Source organism: Coregonus clupeaformis, chromosome 29, assembly GCF_020615455.1.
Source record: "Coregonus clupeaformis isolate EN_2021a chromosome 29, ASM2061545v1, whole genome shotgun sequence".
Lineage (NCBI taxonomy): Eukaryota > Metazoa > Chordata > Actinopteri > Salmoniformes > Salmonidae > Coregonus > Coregonus clupeaformis.
In genome coordinates this window covers 30,376,523-30,396,192 of record NC_059220.1, presented here as the reverse complement: position 1 = coordinate 30,396,192, position 19,670 = coordinate 30,376,523, and the positions used below count along the sequence as shown (strand labels likewise).

The following is a 19,670-nucleotide window of genomic DNA, read 5'->3' as shown; positions in this document are numbered from 1 at the left end:
TGAGTAAAAACTAAAAGAATCCCCCCTCAATCACACACAACTGTATGTCAAGTTCAACACAACAAAAGCAATAGCTTTGGGCTACACTGCACGTTATTACCTTGTACACTTTCTGCCTGTGGACATCTGTTCTACAATGTGCCAGCAGCAGAACATGAGACCCTTTGTTGGCATAATTGATTTCTTTCAGGCAGGAGTACACCTGGCATACCCCTTTTTATCCACTGTATTGAAAAAGTGAGACAGAGGGAAAGTGTGTGGTGTTCCTTTCACCTCTATAGTGGCATCCATCTTAAACCAGGCCCAGCTCCAGCTAACGTTACACTTCATCCCTGAATCCACTTGTTTAACAAGCAACGCCTCATTTTCACCTAATTCTCTCATTCTGAAAATTAACCACACACTGTAGAGGGAAAACATTAGTTCATAGATAGTTTGTCAGCTAGTTAACTAGCTAACGGAGAATTCGATCCAGCTAGCGTAGCAAGATACTTAACAATGCTAATAATTTTTGTTCCACCACACTTGCTCGCTCACCTCAAACTTTCCAAATGCCAGTTGTTTTTTGGTAAAAGTTAATGAAGTACGCTTCATCACCTTCTCACCCCCGTCTCCGTCGTCAGGCTTCTCACCTACCTCTTTGTTATCATTCAGGATTGCTCCAAACATGCATCACTCGTTCGCATACAGCCTGTCCTGATCCAAAGCCCCCCCACCCCCCAAACTTCACGTAGGTTACCTATTTTGGATTCAAAACGGCGAATTTCGCCGAAAGGTGACTAGTATACATGGATATGACAAGCAAACAATAAGTGACTCCACAAGTCTCTGGGGGTGATATGTAGGTACCTTCTGCTGGTGCTCCATGAGCTGCTTCTGAAACTGCTCCAGGTTCTGCTGCTGCAGCTGCTCAGCCAGCTGGTGGAAGATGGAGTCAGACACCATCGGCCTGGAGGGAGACGGGGAAGACAGACAGGGGAGACGGGTCAAGAGTTCAGTTAACTACCGCTCCGTCACACAGGTATAGACTGCATCGCAGTGCTAGCTGTGCCACTAGAGATCCTGGTTCGAATCCAGGCTCTGTCGTAGCCGGCCGTGACCGGGAGACCCATGGGGCGGCGCGCAATTGGCCCAGCGTCGTCCAGGGTAGGGGAGGGAATGGCCGGCAGGGATGTAGCTCAGTTGATAGAGCATGGCGTTTGCAACGCCAGGGTTGTGGGTTCGATTCCCACAGGGGGTATGAAAAAAATAATAATAATGTAAGTCGCTCTGGATAAGAGCGTCTGCTAAATGACGTAAAATGTAAATGTATAGGACAGTCAACGTGCATCCACAGAACCGGTGACATATTCCATAGCAGGGCTCTCCAACCCTGTTCCTGGAGAGGTGCCGTCCTGTAGATTTTTGTGCCAACCCTAATCTAGTGCACCTGATTCTAATAATTACTTGGTTGATAAGCTGAATCAGGTTAGTTACAACTGGGGTTGGATTGAAAACCTATGTGAGGGTAGTTCCCCAGGAACAGGGTTGGAGAGCCCTGTTCCACAGGATCTTAGACGTTTTAGGTTGATGTTCATGCTTACATCTGCGATGAATGGGCGTCCTTTTTGGAGTCTTCAGAGCGTTCGGAATCGTTCCCAAAGTCAAAATGACCCAACATTTTCTGCAACAAATGGAGAAAGACAATTATTAAAATACAGATCTGAGAGTCACATGTAGTAGCGCGTAGTTATCACACAAAACTCAAAAGTTAGCATTAACAACCAAACATACTTAATATCACTAGGACTTACTTCCATTCCATTTATGTGAATGTGGCCTTGATCTCTCACCTTGTTGAAGGAGGAGATCCTCTGCTCCAGGGGGTTGAGCTGCATGGGATTGGCTGAGGCGGCTGCAGTGAGCTGGGCCGTCAGAGCCTGCAGCTGGACCACCAGTCCTGCATCCAGCGCCTGTAGCAGAGACGGCTGGGGCTTCTGCTGCTGCAGCTGCAGACTCTGCACCAGCTGCTGGAGCTGTTACACAGATACACAAACAGATAGACAGGGTTAGAGTAGGAGACATTGCAAGGCCACATCTGGTCATTTTCCAAAGGAATGTTTTGTAAACAAAGGAGCATCAGAACGGTCAGTTCAAGATCAAAAGCTTTTGTGTTCATTATGTTGGTTTCCATTACACAGACTCAACAAGTATACAAGTGGAAACAAAAACAAAGGGATACTGGGAGATTCTGGAAATTTAGCCGTTTCTCGTATGTTACCGTACCTCTAGACTTCCAGTTATTGCGCTAATGCTAGCTAGTTTTGTGAGCCAATGCTATCTCCAACTTCGTTCATACTGCACACAGACACAAGAATGTTATCCACAAGTTCATCTGACTCTGGGTAAGAAACATTTAATTGCCAGAATCATGCAGTATCCTTTTAAAACATGCCAACAATCTGAAGAGGCAGTGTCTGATGTTGAATTGACTGGCTGAGGATCAGGGAGCTGCTGTGCGGACTGACCTGTTGGCCGTGTGGACTCTGCAGGATCTGTGCTACAGCAGCTACAGTGTCTGTGTTGGAGAACTGAGACGCCCAGTCAGGCAGACTGGATACGATGTTGGCTGGGGTGGCCGGGGTCGCTGGGGTACCTGGACACAAACACAGAATATCAATCATGAGAAATCAACATTAATAATAAGAAAAACATCTACATTTGAAGTTGATTAAAGAACCATGCCTGGTCACAAGAAGGCCTCTGAGTATTTAGTGTCAGTTCAGGAGAGAGGATTATTTTGCCACCGGGTGTCAGTATAGAGCTATATGTCTTATGGATGTGTTGTGTGACTGACCAGGCGTAGTGTTGTTGACTTGAGCATCCCTGCTGGTCATGACAGGGGTGACACTGGGAGGGGGCAGTCCTGCAGCCATGTCCAGCAGCGGCTGGATGATGTCACTCTTGAAGACTGCGTTCTTCTGCCACAGGTTGAGGACCCTGACAATCTTACTCTGGAACACAACAGAAGGCAGAATAAGCTCCTAGACAAGATCAGACTGACACAACACAACCAACCAATCAAAACTAGACCACTGTAGCGAATGAGTCAGTCTAAAGTTGATGCTGTATACACATTTAAAGTATGAAAAGAGCATATGAATTGATCTAATTCCCCGCAAACATTTAATAATATGGTTTTTCAAACAATTCTACAGATCAGATCTATCACTAACAATACAGAGGATATGTGTAGTCAGAGGTAGAAGAGAAGGTGAAAGCTAGAAAATAGTTTCTGAATAGAGAAACCAGAGAGATGTCTCTGTTCCCTCTGTGACCCACCTTGTCATCTGAGGGGCAGCGGTAGAGATGTTGGAAGGTTCCGATGATGTTTTTGCTGAAGCGCGGGGCGAACACATCCTTGTCCTGGCCAAACTGGTGCCGTGACTGCCGCACGATGGAGTCCATGACATACAGGCCTGGGACCTTGTACTCTGGCTTGCACTGTCAACACAACAAGGTTGTTTAGCGTCACTGGGGTGAATGGCTTATGATTGGCAAGTATCCCATTAATATCAATGCATGATTTGGGAGCACAGATTTGTGTTCCATTTTACTCTGTTTGGGACTGGTAAAACTGAAAAAAGAGAAACTCACTTTCTGAACAAACTTTTCCACGCCCTGGACAACATGTTTGTAGTACTGAAAGACAAGAAAAAAAGGAAAGACTCATTGTGATACCCCACCAAAACTACAGCATCCCTGGAGATAAAGACCTGAAACTGGTCAAAGACAGCGGTTATAGCATTATCAACAGCAGTATCTGTGAAACGAAGAGCAATTACATCATGCCAAGTGACACAAACTAGGGATGGGTATTTGAAATAATTTAACTTTTCGCATAATAGTGTTTATTCCGCATAATATATTTTGCGGGACTGCTTGATTGCAGCAGCGCGATTGGCAGGGGGTGGTGAGTTTTACATGGGAGGGAGAGTGAAAGAGAGTAGCCATACAGACTCACGGTATGGGCAGCGCACAATTGGCCTAGCGTTGTCCAGGGTAGGGGAGGGAATGGCCGGCAGGGATGTAGCTCAGTTGATAGAGCATGGCGTTTGCAACGCCAGGGTTGTGGGTTCAATTCCCACGGGGGACCAGTATGAAAAAAAATATATATCTGTATTCACTAACTGTAAGTCGCTCTGGATAAGAGCGTCTGCTAAATGACTAAAATGTCAATGTAAATGGTATTTAGACAAACTTGTAGATTCCATTGGTTATCTATCATCCTATCTGGTAGTGCCTGCCTTGAATCCAACAAATCGATGTAAAGAAGCTAGCTAAGATGTCCAGCTATGTTAGCCAGCTAGCTGGCTGGCTAGCTACCTAGGCTAAAGGTAATGGAGGCTATTTTGCTGTAGTTGTAGCCTACTCCTCATTTAACTAATTCCGTAATTGTAATTGACTAAAGATCTCCCACGTTGGCTACTACGGTATGTCTTTTTATGGGGTGCACGTCATAAAATCTACATTCAAAAGTCAGCGGTTTTACTGAATTAAAGGAGAACAGGCCTATTTATCGCTCCTTGAAGGGGAAAACACCGGAGGACCAAATAACTGATTCACAATAGGAGAAAATCAAGTTGACCAATGAAAAACAGAAGTTGTACATTGGAATTGACTTAATACAATATTCACTGCTTCAAATGAAGGTAATTCCTTTGCATTCAAGCCATGTTCTCAGCTGCCTGCCACCATATTACAGAGTAATTGATTCCTTTGATTAATTGTTGCCATAGTGTTTAGGCTATATGCTGGTAAGGAGGGGAGGAGAGGTGGGGACTGCAAAGACCTTTGGGATGACTCAAGTATATGCAAAGAGGTAGGCTATGCTGTCTTAGACATAGTGCAGCCTGGGTAATAGAAGACTCCACAGATCAGTGTAGTTGGGGGTATTGTGCAGAATCATTTCACAGGGCTTATTACACCACAAAGAGAGAGAACGAGAAGAGGGAGAATAATGAAGGAGAGAACGGGAACATCACCAAATAGAGAAATTACACACCGTCATGTGTTTGAATGAATGAGTCCTTCAATTTCTTTGGCTCATCCATAGTTAATAGATACTTGCCAACTCATGATACACTACACCTGTCCCATTACAGCTAGTGGTGTAGGTTTACTGCAGTGCTGCTGGGATAAAAATATGAAGGAAGGCAAAAAGCATTAATTTGGCTTCAGCGCTCAACTACTGTGCTTCTGGCCAATAGGTATAATACAGTGTTCATTGGTGAATGCCCCGTGCGGTGACGCCAAAAGGCACATTTCCATACTGGGGTGTAAATAAATAAAAATAGGCTACATCTTTCTGATCTAATCATGATTCCCAGCCCATGCATTCCTTCTACTCTCTTTACACACACAGTAACATGGTCACCCATCTTATTACAGACTTATAAATCTACAGTGCAACATTTACTTAATAATTGAAAGCTCTCAATAAATTGTGTGAAAGGTAAAGCACATCAAGCCAAAGTGGACCACAGGGCCATATGGGATAAGTGGTGCCATGCAACTCTAGCAGAACTGCTAGCAGATGGCGCTAAAGTTGACTTATTCCTCCAGATTACAGAACAAAGTACACTGCTCAAAAAAATAAAGGGAACACTTAAACAACACATCCTAGATCTGAATGAATGAAATAATCGTATTAAATACTTTTTTATTTACATAGTTGAATGTGCTGACAACAAAATCACACAAACATTATCAATGGAAATCAAATTGATCAACCCATGGAGGTCTGGATTTGGAGTCACCCTCAAAATTAAAGTGGAAAACCACACTACAGGCTGATCCAACTTTGATGTAATGTCCTTAAAACAAGTCAAAATGAGGCTCAGTAGTGTGTGTGGCCTCCACGTGCCTGTATGACCTCCCTACAACGCCTGGGCATGCTCCTGATGAGGTGGCGGATGGTCTCCTGAGGGATCTCCTCCCAGACCTGGACTAAAGCATCCGCCAACTCCTGGACAGTCTGTGGTGCAACGTGGCATTGGTGGATGGAGCGAGACATGTCCCAGATGTGCTCAATTGGATTCAGGTCTAGGGAACGGGCAGGCCAGTCCATAGCATCAATGCCTTCCTCTTGCAGGAACTGCTGACACACTCCAGCCACATGAGGTCTAGCATTGTCTTGCATTAGGAGGAACCCAGGGCCAACCGCACCAGCATATGGTCTCACAAGGGGTCTGAGGATCTCATCTCGGTACCTAATGGCAGTCAGGCTACCTCTGGCGAGCACATGGAGGGCTGTGCGGCCCCCCAAAGAAATGCCACCCCACACCATGACTGACCCACCGCCAAACCGGTCATGCTGGAGGATGTTGCAGGCAGCAGAACGTTCTCCACGGCGTCTCCAGACTCTGTCACGTCTGTCACATGTGCTCAGTGAGAACCTGCTTTCATCTGTGAAGAGCACAGGGCGCCAGTGGCGAATTTGCCAATCTTGGTGTTCTCTGGCAAATGCCAAACGTCCTGCACGGTGTTGGGCTGTAAGCACAACCCCCACCTGTGGACGTCAGGCCCTCATACCACCCTCATGGAGTCTGTTTCTGACCGTTTGAGCAAACACATGCACATTTGTGGCCTGCTGGAGGTCATTTTGCAGGGCTCTGGCAGGGCTCTGGCAGTGCTCCTCCTGCTCCTCCTTGCACAAAGGCGGAGGTAGCGGTCCTGCTTCTGGGTTGTTGCCCTCCTACGGCCTCCTCCACGTCTCCTGATGTACTGGCCTGTCTCCTGGTAGCGCCTCCATGCTCTGGACACTACGCTGACAGACACAGCAAACCTTCTTGCCACAGCTCGCATTGATGTGCCATCCTGGATGAGCTGCACTACCTGAGCCACTTGTGTGGGTTGTAGACTCCGTCTCATGCTACCACTAGAGTGAAAGCACCGCCAGCATTCAAAAGTGACCAAAACATCAGCCAGGAAGCATAGGAACTGAGAAGTGGTCTGTGGTCACCACCTGCAGAACCACTTCTTTATTGGGGGTGTCTTGCTAATTGCCTATAATTTCCACCTGTTGTCTATTCCATTTGCACAACAGCATGTGAAATGTATTGTCAATCAGTGTTGCTTTCTAAGTGGACAGTTTGATTTCACAGAAGTGTGATTGACTTGGAGTTACATTGTGTTGTTTAAGTGTTCCCTTTATTTTCTTGAGCAGTGTATTTCTACAGGTTGCCTATACTTTGAGAAACATGCATTACAGTGTGGGGCACTTTGGACGCACGAAGGAGCTATAAATTACTTAGATACCTTGCCCTGCATATTTTTCTTAGAGCTAGTAGGTCTATATTTTGCACTGTGACATCATCTCCAAGGCCGTGACAGCAAATATACATTTCAGTAATCTGCACACATTCCACAAGCAAGTTCACATCCATTCCCAGGGTCAAGGCAGAGCTGCTAGACATCATGATATTGTGGAATGTGGCCTAATAGTGGTCCTCTGTAGCTCAATTGGTAGAGCATGGCGCTTGTAATGCCAAGGTAGTGGGTTCGATCCCCGGGACCACCCATACGTAAAAATGTATGCACACGTGACTGTAAGTCGCTTTGGATAAAAGCGTCTGCTAAATGGCATATTATTATTATTATTATATTATTAATATTAGTTTTTTGGGTTTCACTTGAAAAACAGAAATGGAGGCACACATTTAAAAAAGCAATGGAACATCATTGAAGAAAAATATGTCTCACCAAAGCCAATACATTAAACGCATTATACTAGTTTGTGAAATTCCCAACAAGGTAGCCATGTAGAATAGTGAATGGGACAAAATGCAAGCATTGAAAACTTGAGACAGACACTGCTCACAGATGCTTTATAACAATAGGATTAAGGAATGGTTCAACCTATTAGTTGGCCCAGCTGTTAAACTACAATCTCCATAGGTATTAAAAAAAACGTTCAAATAACTAAACCAATGAAGCAGATAACACGCAGGCTAAATTAGCTCATAGCTCTGTCTGAAACTGGTTTAGTATCAGTGAGCCTGAAAGGCAGATAGCTACAATCATCCCAGCAACACAACATACAGTCAGAAAGCTATACAGTGAGGGAAAAAAGAATTTGATCCCCTGCTGATTTTGTACGTTTGCCCACTGACAAAGAAATGATCAGTCTATAATTTTAATGGTAGGTTTATTTGAACAGTGAGAGACAGAATAACAAAACACTCCAGAAAAACGCATGTCAAAATTGTTATAAATTGATTTGCATTTTAATGAGGGAAATAAGTATTTGACCCCTCTGCAAAACATGACTTAGTACTTGGTGGCAAAACCCTTGTTGGCAATCACAGAGGTCAGATGTTTCTTGTAGCTGGCCACCAGGTTTGCACACATCTCAGGAGGGATTTTGTCCCACTCCTCTTTGCAGATCTTCTCCAAGTCATTAAGGTTTCGAGGCTGACGTTTGGCAACTCAAACCTTCAGCTCCCTCCACAGATTTTCTATGGGATTAAGGTCTGGAGACACTCCTTTGTTGCCTTGGCCATGTGTTTTGGGTCATTGTCATGCTGGAATACCCATCCACGACCCATTTTCAATGCCCTGGCTGAGGGAAGGAGGTTCTCACCCAAGATTTGACGGTACAAGGCCCCGTCCATCGTCCCTTTGATGCGGTGAAGTTGTCCTGTCCCCTTAGCAGAAAAACACCCCCAAAGCATAATGTTTCCACCTCCATGTAGACGGTGGGGATGGTGTTCTTGGGGTCATAGGCAGCATTCCTCCTCCTCCAAACACGGCGACTTGAGTTGATGCCAAAGAGTTCCATTTCGGTCTCATCTGACCACAACACTTTCACCCAGTTCTCCTCTGAATCATTCAGATGTTCATTGGCAAACTTCAGACGGGCCTGTATATGTGCTTTCTTGAGCAGGGGAACCTTGCGGGCGCTGCAGGATTTCAGTCCTTCACGGCGTAGTGTGTTACCAATTGTTTTCTTGGTGACTATGGTCCCAGCTGCCTTGAGATCATTGACAAGATCCTCCCGTGTAGTTCTGGGCTGATTCCTCACCCTTCTCATGATCATTGCAGCTCCACGAGGTGAGATCTTGCATGGAGCCCCAGGCCGAGGGAGATTGACAGTTTTTGTTTCTTCCATTTGCGAATAATCGCACCAACTGTTGTCACCTTCTCTCCAAGCTGCTTGGCGATGGTCTTGTAGCCCATTCCAGCCTTGTGTAGGTCTACAATCTTGTCCCTGACATCCTTGGAGAGCTCTTTGGTCTTGGCCATGGTGGAGAGTTTGGAATCTGATTGATTGATTGCTTCTGTGGACAGGTGTCTTTTATACAGGTAACAAACTGAGATGAGGAGCACTCCCTTTAAGAGTGTGCTCCTAATCTCAGCTCGTTACCTGTATAAAAGACACCTGGGAGCCAGAAGTCTTTCTGATTGAGAGGGGGTCAAATACTTATTTCCCTCATTAAAATGCAAATCAATTTATAACATTTTTGACATGCGTTTTTCTGGATGTTTTTGTTGTTATTCTGTCTTTCACTGTTCAAATAAACCTACCATTGAAATTATAGACTGATCATTTCTTTGTCAGTGGGCAAACGTACAAAATCAGCAGGGGATCAAATACTTTTTTCCCCTCACTGTACGTACATTCTTCAAAACATAGGCAAAATTCGCACAGAATGGGTTTGTCCTAATGATTTCTAAAGAGTGAAAATAGCAGCCCTACATTTCTCATGGTCAATCCTGCCAATGTTGTTTGTACCTGGGTTTCTAAACTTGTAATACAAGGTAGCAAAGCAAGAGTTGTTTTTCCCTACCCAAGTTGTTTTTCAGTCAAGTATTGTAGCACAAACTGCACACTATGTGGGGCAACATAACTGCCATATAATTTAGGCTAGGTTTACTTGCCCTATCATCATCATCATGTTCTGAGAATAAATCACATTCTCAAATGGCTGAACACCAACTTAAAATTCACACAACTCAAAACATCTCGCACTGACATCAATGCATGGTTTAGGCAAAGTTCCAACTTCTTTGTGCGTAAAGATTTTTTACATTTTAAAATGGACATCCATTATTATCCACAAGAACACAAAGTAAAAAACAGAGTCATTATGGAAACTTCGATACAAGTGGCAGGTAGAGAAGCATTAACCAGAAAACGTACTCACTCAAACCCACAACTTTGGAGTGAATAATGAGATGGGTCTATTTGCAATTGGAAAAGCTAGGCCTTATTACGTTACATTGGAAATCTGGACCGAAAACCTGAGCAAACTGGGTTACATTTAGTAATTGTTACCTCATTAAAATTCCCACACAATATCTGTGCTGAAATGGGCCAATTAGGCTACAGTCACAAACAGTGGGAAAAAGGAAAATAGTGGTGGGGGTGAAGGAGAACACAGGGCGGAACACTCTTGCTTTCAACAAATTTGTTAGCTAGGATATGTCTACAAATGACTGACTGCGAATATGTAGACATGCCTAGCATGTAATTAAATGTTAGCAAAGTTGTGAATAAAACACAATACCAATAAAATTGAACAGGGGCTCGTTTGATTGATGCATTGGTAGGCTATATTGATATGAGTCAACTCTGAATGTGTTATTGTTGCTCATGTATTTGTTGGGTGCCAAAAACCTGTGGCAACTAGGCCTACAATCCAGTAAAAATATTGATTAAAACGTTATGGTCATGGAACATGCTATTTGGTGCAACATCATGGCACTCATGACACTGTTTGCCACTCTCTGTAGGCCGGTATATGATTTTGGCTGGAGTGAAGAGACAACCCCAAGCTAGAATAAGACCGGGCTAGGGAGAGAGATCATGTGTCAAATGTCAAGATGACATTCAGACTGCAATCTTGCTACACATTCATTTTCAAAGACATGAGCAACACAGAGTTGACTGATCAACAAATAAATGAATGCCATTAATCAAATGAGACCCACTAACAGAGAGCAAGTACTGCGTTTTCTTCACACAACTGACCTCTTATGGGTCTTTCTATAAATAATTGATCCAATGTGTAACACTGGGATCAACATTTCAAAATGGTTTGAAACTAAAATAAAAAGGGTTTTCATGCAATTCCAAATGTGTACTTTGAGGAATAAAAGTTAATAGATGCAAATAACTCCACCTATACAACAACATAGGCCAAGGACTAAACATCCTTCAATCAGGGTTCATACAAATATGGGCATGTCAAATTCAAGGACTTTCAGGAACTTTTCCAAGCGCTTAATTGTAATTTAAGGACCTCAACGTTATACAATTGTATAATTTATATAATTGTACATATTGGGCCTCAAATAGAACCCCCCCCAAAAGCATGCAAAAAGTGTTTGAAATAAGTGGGAAATTACCACTAAGAATAATAATGCATTGGGGCCAATGCATTGATATTCCAATTATTAGTACATTCTAAAATATGTGAGAATAATGTGGACATTGCCTGACTAAATATATTGGATGCATGCAGGGCGATATTTCTGTAGCCTATGTGGCCAACACAGGCACACATAAAGTCATGAATAGCAGTATATTAATCTCACCATCACTGTTTTTCAAATGAGAAAGCGACCAAAAACCAGGTTCCTTTTTTAAATGGTAGGATTTGTATGGAAAGCCAAGTTGAAGCCAACATTAGATGTTGTCGTCCTCATAATACCCGCAACAGTAGCTCCAAAAGTAGCTCCAGATTCAAGCAGGCTACTTCAAGCCCCTTGTATTGTTTAAAAATTGTAGGTGTAACATGGAAAACAAAATGTATTTGTCATGTTATTTCATTACCAGATAATATTGTTAATAAGCCCACTAGGCTATGTAACTTGTTGTCATTATATCCAGAATAATAATAGTGTTGGGTGTTGCGCAATAGTCTATCCTACACAATTGTGCACAGTAGACTCGGTGTCCAATCCGAGGCACAAAAACATATGAAAACATAAACACATTACCTTGATGCGTTCTCGGTTAAATCTCTGTTAAATCTAACGAGACCCTGCTGTAAATCAAGCAGAAAATAGATGATCAACATCAATTCGCTAGGGATATTAGATTCAACGTGGATCCAGGCACACCGGCATAGTGAATGAGAGACCAAAATATTTTGGACATTCCTTAGTGAACACCTTTTTTCCAGCACTTGGGCTGTTGTTGCATCGCATGCGCTATCACAACAGCTGTTCGTCACTTGACTGTCATTCGGAAGATTCCTTCCTGGATCAGATGATGACGTGTGAAAATATCACGGCGTAACGATTCAGCTGGACACCAAACGCGCATCCACCAAATAAAATCCACCAAAATGTAGGTTTTAAGTATCAAGGTACGATGACTTTCGGTTAGACGCATTTGATTTTGCAAATCGCATTTATTATTTTGGATTTGTGAGCCCATAAACTGTTTTCACCCCGTAAAATAAGGAGACACTAAATGTTACACTGCATTTCTGAGATCTATACAAAAATACTAAAAACTATACCAAAAATACAAAACACTGTCCGACAGTTAGATCCAGGATTCTTACAGGGTTGAAGTTCAATGTGTAATTTAACTGATTACTGTTTAATATATGATATAACGACAACTTACACTACCATAAATGCAAGGACAGAAAAGTAATGTTTTATGTCACACGATTTTGGACAAATCTGTCAAGACACCAACCATGATAAAAGGGTTAAACAACTCGTGAATTTGATTGATAATAGCTATGATACTCCCTTATATCTTAATGTAAATGGCATAAAAAAAAAAAAAACATTATCATCAATGAAAGCTGTAACAAGTTGTCCAGTGTAGGAAATCCTTACTGGTACCCTAGTTTATAGAAAGACCTTTATGCAGAGCAGACATAGCATCAAAAGCACATGTAAGCATATTTGGATGCACTGAAACTTACAAAACTTAACAGAGCCTACACTATATGGAAACATGTACATTCAGACAAGGCAGCTAGCTAGTCAAGCCAGAGGTTGAGGTTTTGTGGCGGTCATGTGAGGTCTACTGGAGTATGGATGTAGAAATATGCCATTTGCTCCCATTCAAATTAGCCCAGGTTGCCTTGCTCAATCTTGTTCATTCTCTTAAACTAAATACCATGAATGTTTTCTCATTAAGTGGTATTGTTGTTTGAAATGTCAGATTCAACATAATTTGGCTGATATCATTATCAACCTACTGCATACCTTGTAGACAAGAGGAGGGGGTAGAGCAGAGGAGGGGTGGAGGGGATAAGGGTGCTTAATGAGGTCTCTGGGGATAAAGTCCAGCTGGGCTCCCCTGAACCCCCCTCCTTCCCTTGACAGAAAGGCACATACCACCCGCTCATAAGCACACAGATTAACAGACAAACACATGCCTTAGCATTCGCTAAGTAGGGCTGTCTCCAGGCAACAGGCCTCGTAATAGTGTTTTGACTGCAGTGCCAGTGAAGGGAGAGCCCCCCCATACATGATGTACTACTCTGTGTGGTGAATGCCTTATGCTAGCAGTAGTCACTGTTTCGTTCCTGTATATTTAGAACTGGTGAGGAAGGAGCAAAGGGACTGGGTATAGACTACTACAGCATACTGTATATTAAAGCTCCACTCAGACCTCATAGAGGTATCATGTTCAAGGATTGAGACGGATTACATTTTTACATTTACATTTTAGTCATTTAGCAGACGCTCTTATCCAGAGCGACTTACAGTTAGTGAGTGCATACATTATTACTTTTTTATTTTTCATACCGGCCCCCCGTGGGAAACAAACCCACAACCCTGGCGTTGCAAACACCATGCTCTACCAACTGAGCTACATCCCTGCCGGCCATTCCCTCCCCTAAATACCAACAAAGCCTTCCCTGGCTGCACCTGCCAGTATAGTACAGTATCAGCAGCATTCATTCCGTAGTGATTCTACAGTCAGTGGCATCAGCTGCAGTGTTTTCCACAAGCACATGGAGTAGCCAGCCAAATATAAAAAAGGAGCCAGCCAGGCTCCTCCAGTTTATTTTGCCATACAAGCTCTATTTTGGGGTCCTCTGGTACATTATAATGGTAGCTTGTATTTTCAACCTACAACTATCAGGAAATAACAATTTTACTGTGTTAGTTTCATCAACTGTTGTACAATATGATATAAAACACAGGAAAATATGTATTCTGAATCCACTGGGCCTTTAAAGAATCCAGTAAGAGTCTGACTTCCACAGGCTTCAAGCTTCCTCTTAAGAGGCATTTTCTCAGCTATCGGCAATACAGGTATGACTGAAGAATAAAGCAGGTATTAATCATGGGCTTTGCTCAACAGAAAGCAGCAGTTGACTAATCTATTGTCAACACTGATTAAATCAGTAGACCTACAGTATATCAACATCTTTGAAAATACCATATAGGTATCATTTAAAACAATTCAATCTGTTTTCCTCTATCATATTTTGGACCAGAGTGAGGCTTCTCTCCACTAACCTACCTATTGTTCCTGCAGTGAGGAGGACTCACCATCTTCATAGAATGTTTTCATCATTTATCTGCAGATAAATCGCCAAAAAGCCTACCAGCACGCAAATTAGGGATCCAAAAGAACAGCTCTCTTATCGATGCAATTCGGTAGGCTACTGAGGAGTCACTCACTTTAACGTTACTGTCTGGCAAGTCCTGATGGACTTCATATCGAAAACACAAACAAGTTTTTTAGTTTTACGTGTCCCGATGCGATACCATGGACATATACCTACGTTGTATGATTTATGAATTAAGAGCGTCTGCTAAATGACATAAATGTAAATGTAATGAATGGCAGTTCGACACGTTTGATAAACTAGTCAAGCTTGATGTTCCTCAATCAAAGAAAAGTAAATAGCCTATACGCCACCATTCCGTGGCTGCATATGAAACACACCATTGTCCAACATGAACTTTTTCCCTCACTGGGGCCTGGACATGGTGTAGTTCTTAAATGCATTGGGGTCATGCAGGGCCTATAGCTTGGCATGCTTTCTCTCTACATTCAGCTATTAATAGGCTATATTTGGTTATGTATTAAAAAGCTGTGTAACAATTTAGCAATGCAAGTCATTATTCTTTAGAATTGCATTGCATTAACTGCATACATTTTTGTTTCTAAAGTAAGTCATTTTGAGAATAGGACGCTGCCCCTTTAAGACAAACATTCCAAAAGAGATAAACATGGCTACAGAAAGCGAGCCAAGACAAACGCTAGGTGTTTTATGTAGCTTTCCTTTTGGCAGACAATCAACAGTAGCCAGCATATTGCTAGTATGTTCACTATTGAAAGTTTACTTTTGTAAATAATTTCCCCTAAAATAAATAAGCTCAGAGAATAGATTTATGGGCGCTTTTTGCTCTGGATAGCTCGCGTGTGCTGTGTGAAGGCATCAACTCGTACTGCTCGAGAAGTTGTATTGATGGTGCATGAAAGAACAGCCAATCATAGCTCAAATACAAATAGCATGACAATTACGAGTGTCAAATACAAAGAGCATGACAATTACGAGTGTAGTCTTAAATGGTTTTCAAAGGTAGACCGCGACAGTTCAGGTAAATGTTGGACTGGAATGCAAAAATGTGCTGAAAAGTTACTGGCCCTAATGGGCCAGTGACTGATGAGATCCACTGGACCGACATGTTTTTACTGGCCCCGGTGGGTCAATGTCGGACCGTGCACACAACAGAAAATAAACGAATGTGCCAGATTTCGACTCATCGTTACCCCATTATACGGGACAGACAGCAGACTGTCAAACCAGCAGTGTTTTTCCCTGTTATCGCTCACTTTGCGACTGACAGGCGCCTGTCCTATCAATAGATCGCTAGAAGATGCCTATTGTTCATTCTAGCGGAATTGTAGGGCGGCAGGTAGCTTAGTGGTTAAGAGCGTTGTGCCAGTAACCGAAAGGTCGCTGGTTCTAATCCCCGAGCCGACTAGGTGAAAAATCTGTCGATGTGCCCTTGAGCAAGGCACTTAACCCTAATTGCTCCTGTAAGTCGCTCTGGATAAGAGCGTCTGCTAAATGAATAAATATTAATTGAAAAGTAGCCAAGTTAATTTAAGTTGAAAAAGTAGCCGGCTGAAAATGACTCTCCGGCGCTAGAGAAAAACACTGAGCTTTAGAACTGCAGGCCTACAAATACTACTTGATCCCTACATGACTACACAAAGCCAAAACCAACAACTAGGCCTACTAGCTACCACTACTGTGCACGCCACAGTGATACTTGGCTGAGACATTTGTGTGATACAGTAACCATCTTATTCTCTGGATGGAATATACTTAGTAGTGTGAAGCAGGGGTATTAGGGATAATATGCTGGGGTATTGGGGATAATATCTTGTCCATGAATCACCCATCAAGAAACCAAATGGAGGGTACTGCCACCCTCATTGGGATGTAGCCTATAGACGTAGCCTACTTCCAGCAATACCAAAGCAGACTGATAAGTGATCCTCAGACATTACTCTGGCACAGGTGGCATATACACACCAATCTGCTGAAAACCTCAGGGGGACTCAGGTGGATTTGTTTGGAGAGCACTAACTTTGCATTATGGTATGCACAAATATGAAATGTAGTATGATCATCTGAAAAATGGCCAAGGTAACTCTATAAAAGGTGATTTTTGTACAATCAAAGTTGGTTGTGCTTGGAGGACTTTCTCAACACCACAAAGGCTGGATTCTACTTTAAGTCAGGAAAGAAGGGTGTGAGTAATGTGCACATCCTAAACGTTCACACAGGTGTTGGGCCAATATTAAACACTATGGGAAATGACAACAGTCGCAGACAGCATATGCTGCTCCCAAGTGTTGTTGCTGCAATGTATTCTGTAATATGGTGCAGGTTCAATGAAAGCACTTGGGAGCAGCATATACTGTGCTTTCTTTATTCATGCGCCAGATCAGTAAAGATTTACAGTAACAAAGTAACGAAGAGTAGGCCTCAATTGCCATTGAAAAATAATCAAAGCAGAAGCAGTCTGAAATGGCTGTGTTCTATATATATATATATATATCTCTGCTGCTCATGCCATTGCCATGAACGGTTAATTATGCATTTAATAAGTATATTATGAAGCGGACTAACTTGAGCCAAACAATTGCTGAACTAATATTGTGCAGCAGCGCACCAATTGAGAAGTGACCTATTATGCATGTAAAATAAATTAACTCTGACCTAAGGTTCTTCTCTCACTGCTGTATCCTAATAAATTCCCCTGCTTATCTTTTGGCCTGAGTAGACTGTTTCTAGTTCTTCCAACCTGCTGAGACTCTAAACAAACTGACCCAGACTCCTAAGTAACATAGAGGCCGAACCACTGTAGCCTCCGGAAAACATTGTTGCTGTGCTCTTTAGTTAAAATGTTGTACTTTCTCAAGGGTTCAAAGATGTTTAGGCCACCGTTAACCCACATTACTCAATAACGGCTTAGTAAGTATAGGATCTGGCAGCAGCTCATGAATTTAATTTAGCCTACATCAAAACAAGATGTTAGAACAGCATCTGTGTCACAGCCAGCCGTGACCGGGAGACCTGAAGGGCGGTGTACATTTGGCCTTGCACCGTCTGGGTTCGTCAGTCGGCCTGTGTTTCCTCCGACACATTGGTACGGCTGACTTCCGGGTTAAGCTAGCAGAGTATTAAGAGGAGGACCCATGTCTCGACTGTCACCTCTCGCGAACCCGTTGGGGAGTTGCAGCGATGACAAGGTCATAACTACCAATTGGGTATCACGAAAATTGGCAAAAAATAGAGCAGGTGCGTAATTGAGAACAATGAAGAAAGTAGTGACAGGGAGAAATGTTTTATAAAGTTACATGCCCAAATATTATTTTTAGAAGATATTATTTGACTCCAAGTAAATTTGTAAATAAAATAAATAAAACAATTGCTACTGGAGATATCGCTAGTCGGCTGTACCTGCGCCAAAACTCCAGTATTTTTCATCCTATAGCTTGTTCATCTTATATTTAAAGCCAAAATGTTTTCAGCACTTATTTCCCTGTCTGATCAAAACTCGTTTTCTCATGCGCTCAGCAGCAGACATAGTGAGCAATATGTTTGGAACATCAAATCACCGTATCGAATCGCAATACATACAGAATCGACACCTAAGTATCGTGATAATATCATATCGTGAGGTCCCTGGCAATTCCCAGCCCTAGAAGACAGAGGCAATAACTTAGAAGCTACATATAAGGCTAATACTGCATTGAATTGATTACCTTCACTATGCAAGACAAAGGCTGAAACAGATGAATTCCTCACATGGCGTATGTGTTTCCATCACAGGCCATCACGGGCCATCACTTGCTCGTATTGGAACCTTTTCTTACTATTGTGACGACATTCTATTTCGCTTTTTGTTAACCCCCCTTTTCGATCGTCACATCGCTGCAACTCCCCAACGGGCTCGGGAGGCGAAGGTCGAGTCATGCGTCCTCCGAAATATGACCCGCCAAACCACGCTTCTTAACATCCGCCCACTTAACCTGGAAGCCAGCCGCACCAATGTGTCGGAGAAAACATAGTTCAACTGACGACCGAGGTCAGCCTGCAGGCGCCCGGCCCGCCACAAGGAGCCTCTAGAGCGCGATGAACCAAGTAAAGCCCCCCCGGCCAAACCCTCCCCTAACCCGGACGACGCTGGGCCATTTGTGCGCCGCCCTACGGTACTCCCGATCACGGCCGGTTGTAATACAGCCTGGGATCGAACCCGGGTCTGTAGTGACGCCTCTAGACCGCTGCGCCACTCGGGAGGCCCATAATGACATTCTTGAATAATATACTGTATATGGCCTATTTGGGACTAGAATATGGCACAGACAGCATTCTCTTCTCATCATGGGGATTGAACGGGTCTAATTAAATAACTACAATAGGCCATGCATTTAAGGCTACTTGTTGTTGGTCATAAATGTCACCGCAAATAATGTCGCATATCTAAGAATAACAGACATTTTCTATAATAAAAAAACGGATGTAATAAAATGTATTTTAAATAAATGAGGTGCAACATGGATATGTCAGGAATATGACAAGAATATATAATAATAATAATAATAATAATATGCCATTTAGCAGACGCTTTTATCCAAAGCGACTTACAGTCATGCGTGCATACATTTTTGTGTATGGGTGGTCCCGGGGATCGAACCCACTACCTTGGCGTTTCAAGCGCCGTGCTCTACCAGCTGAGCTACAGAGGACCACCATATATGTCAGGTAGGCCTATAACATAGGATATAACCACTTGATTAATTGATTCAAGTTAGGATTTCAGCAATATAATAAGCAAGACGTTGATTTGACGAGGGAGAAAGATTCCAGGAAAATGGATGGGTGCCCAGAGGTAGGCTATGACATCTATACACGGAGTGTACAAAACATTAGGAACACCTTCTCTTTTCATGACAGACTGACCAGATGAAAGCTATTATCCCTTATTGATGTCACCTGTTAAATCCACTTCAATCAGTGTAGATGAAGGGGAGGAGACAGGTTAAAGAAGTATTTTTAAACCTTTGAGACATGGATGGCGTATGTGTGCCATTCAGAGGGTAAATGGCAAGACAAATTAAGTGCCTTTGAACAGGGTATGGTAGTAGGTGCCAGGCGCACCGGTTTGAGTGTGTC

General features: G+C 42.9%; 1 protein-coding gene across 1 annotated transcript in view; it reads right to left on the bottom strand.

Moving 5' to 3' along the window:
• Window positions 1-19,670, bottom strand: part of LOC121545022 (SR-related and CTD-associated factor 8) — a 37,369-nt gene that overhangs the window by 10,370 nt on the left and 7,329 nt on the right. The window contains 7 exon segments of the mRNA XM_041855349.2: window positions 850-949; window positions 1,584-1,663; window positions 1,833-2,015; window positions 2,508-2,635; window positions 2,837-2,993; window positions 3,322-3,483; window positions 3,637-3,681. Coding sequence (XP_041711283.2) covers window positions 850-949; window positions 1,584-1,663; window positions 1,833-2,015; window positions 2,508-2,635; window positions 2,837-2,993; window positions 3,322-3,483; window positions 3,637-3,681 — 855 coding nt within the window.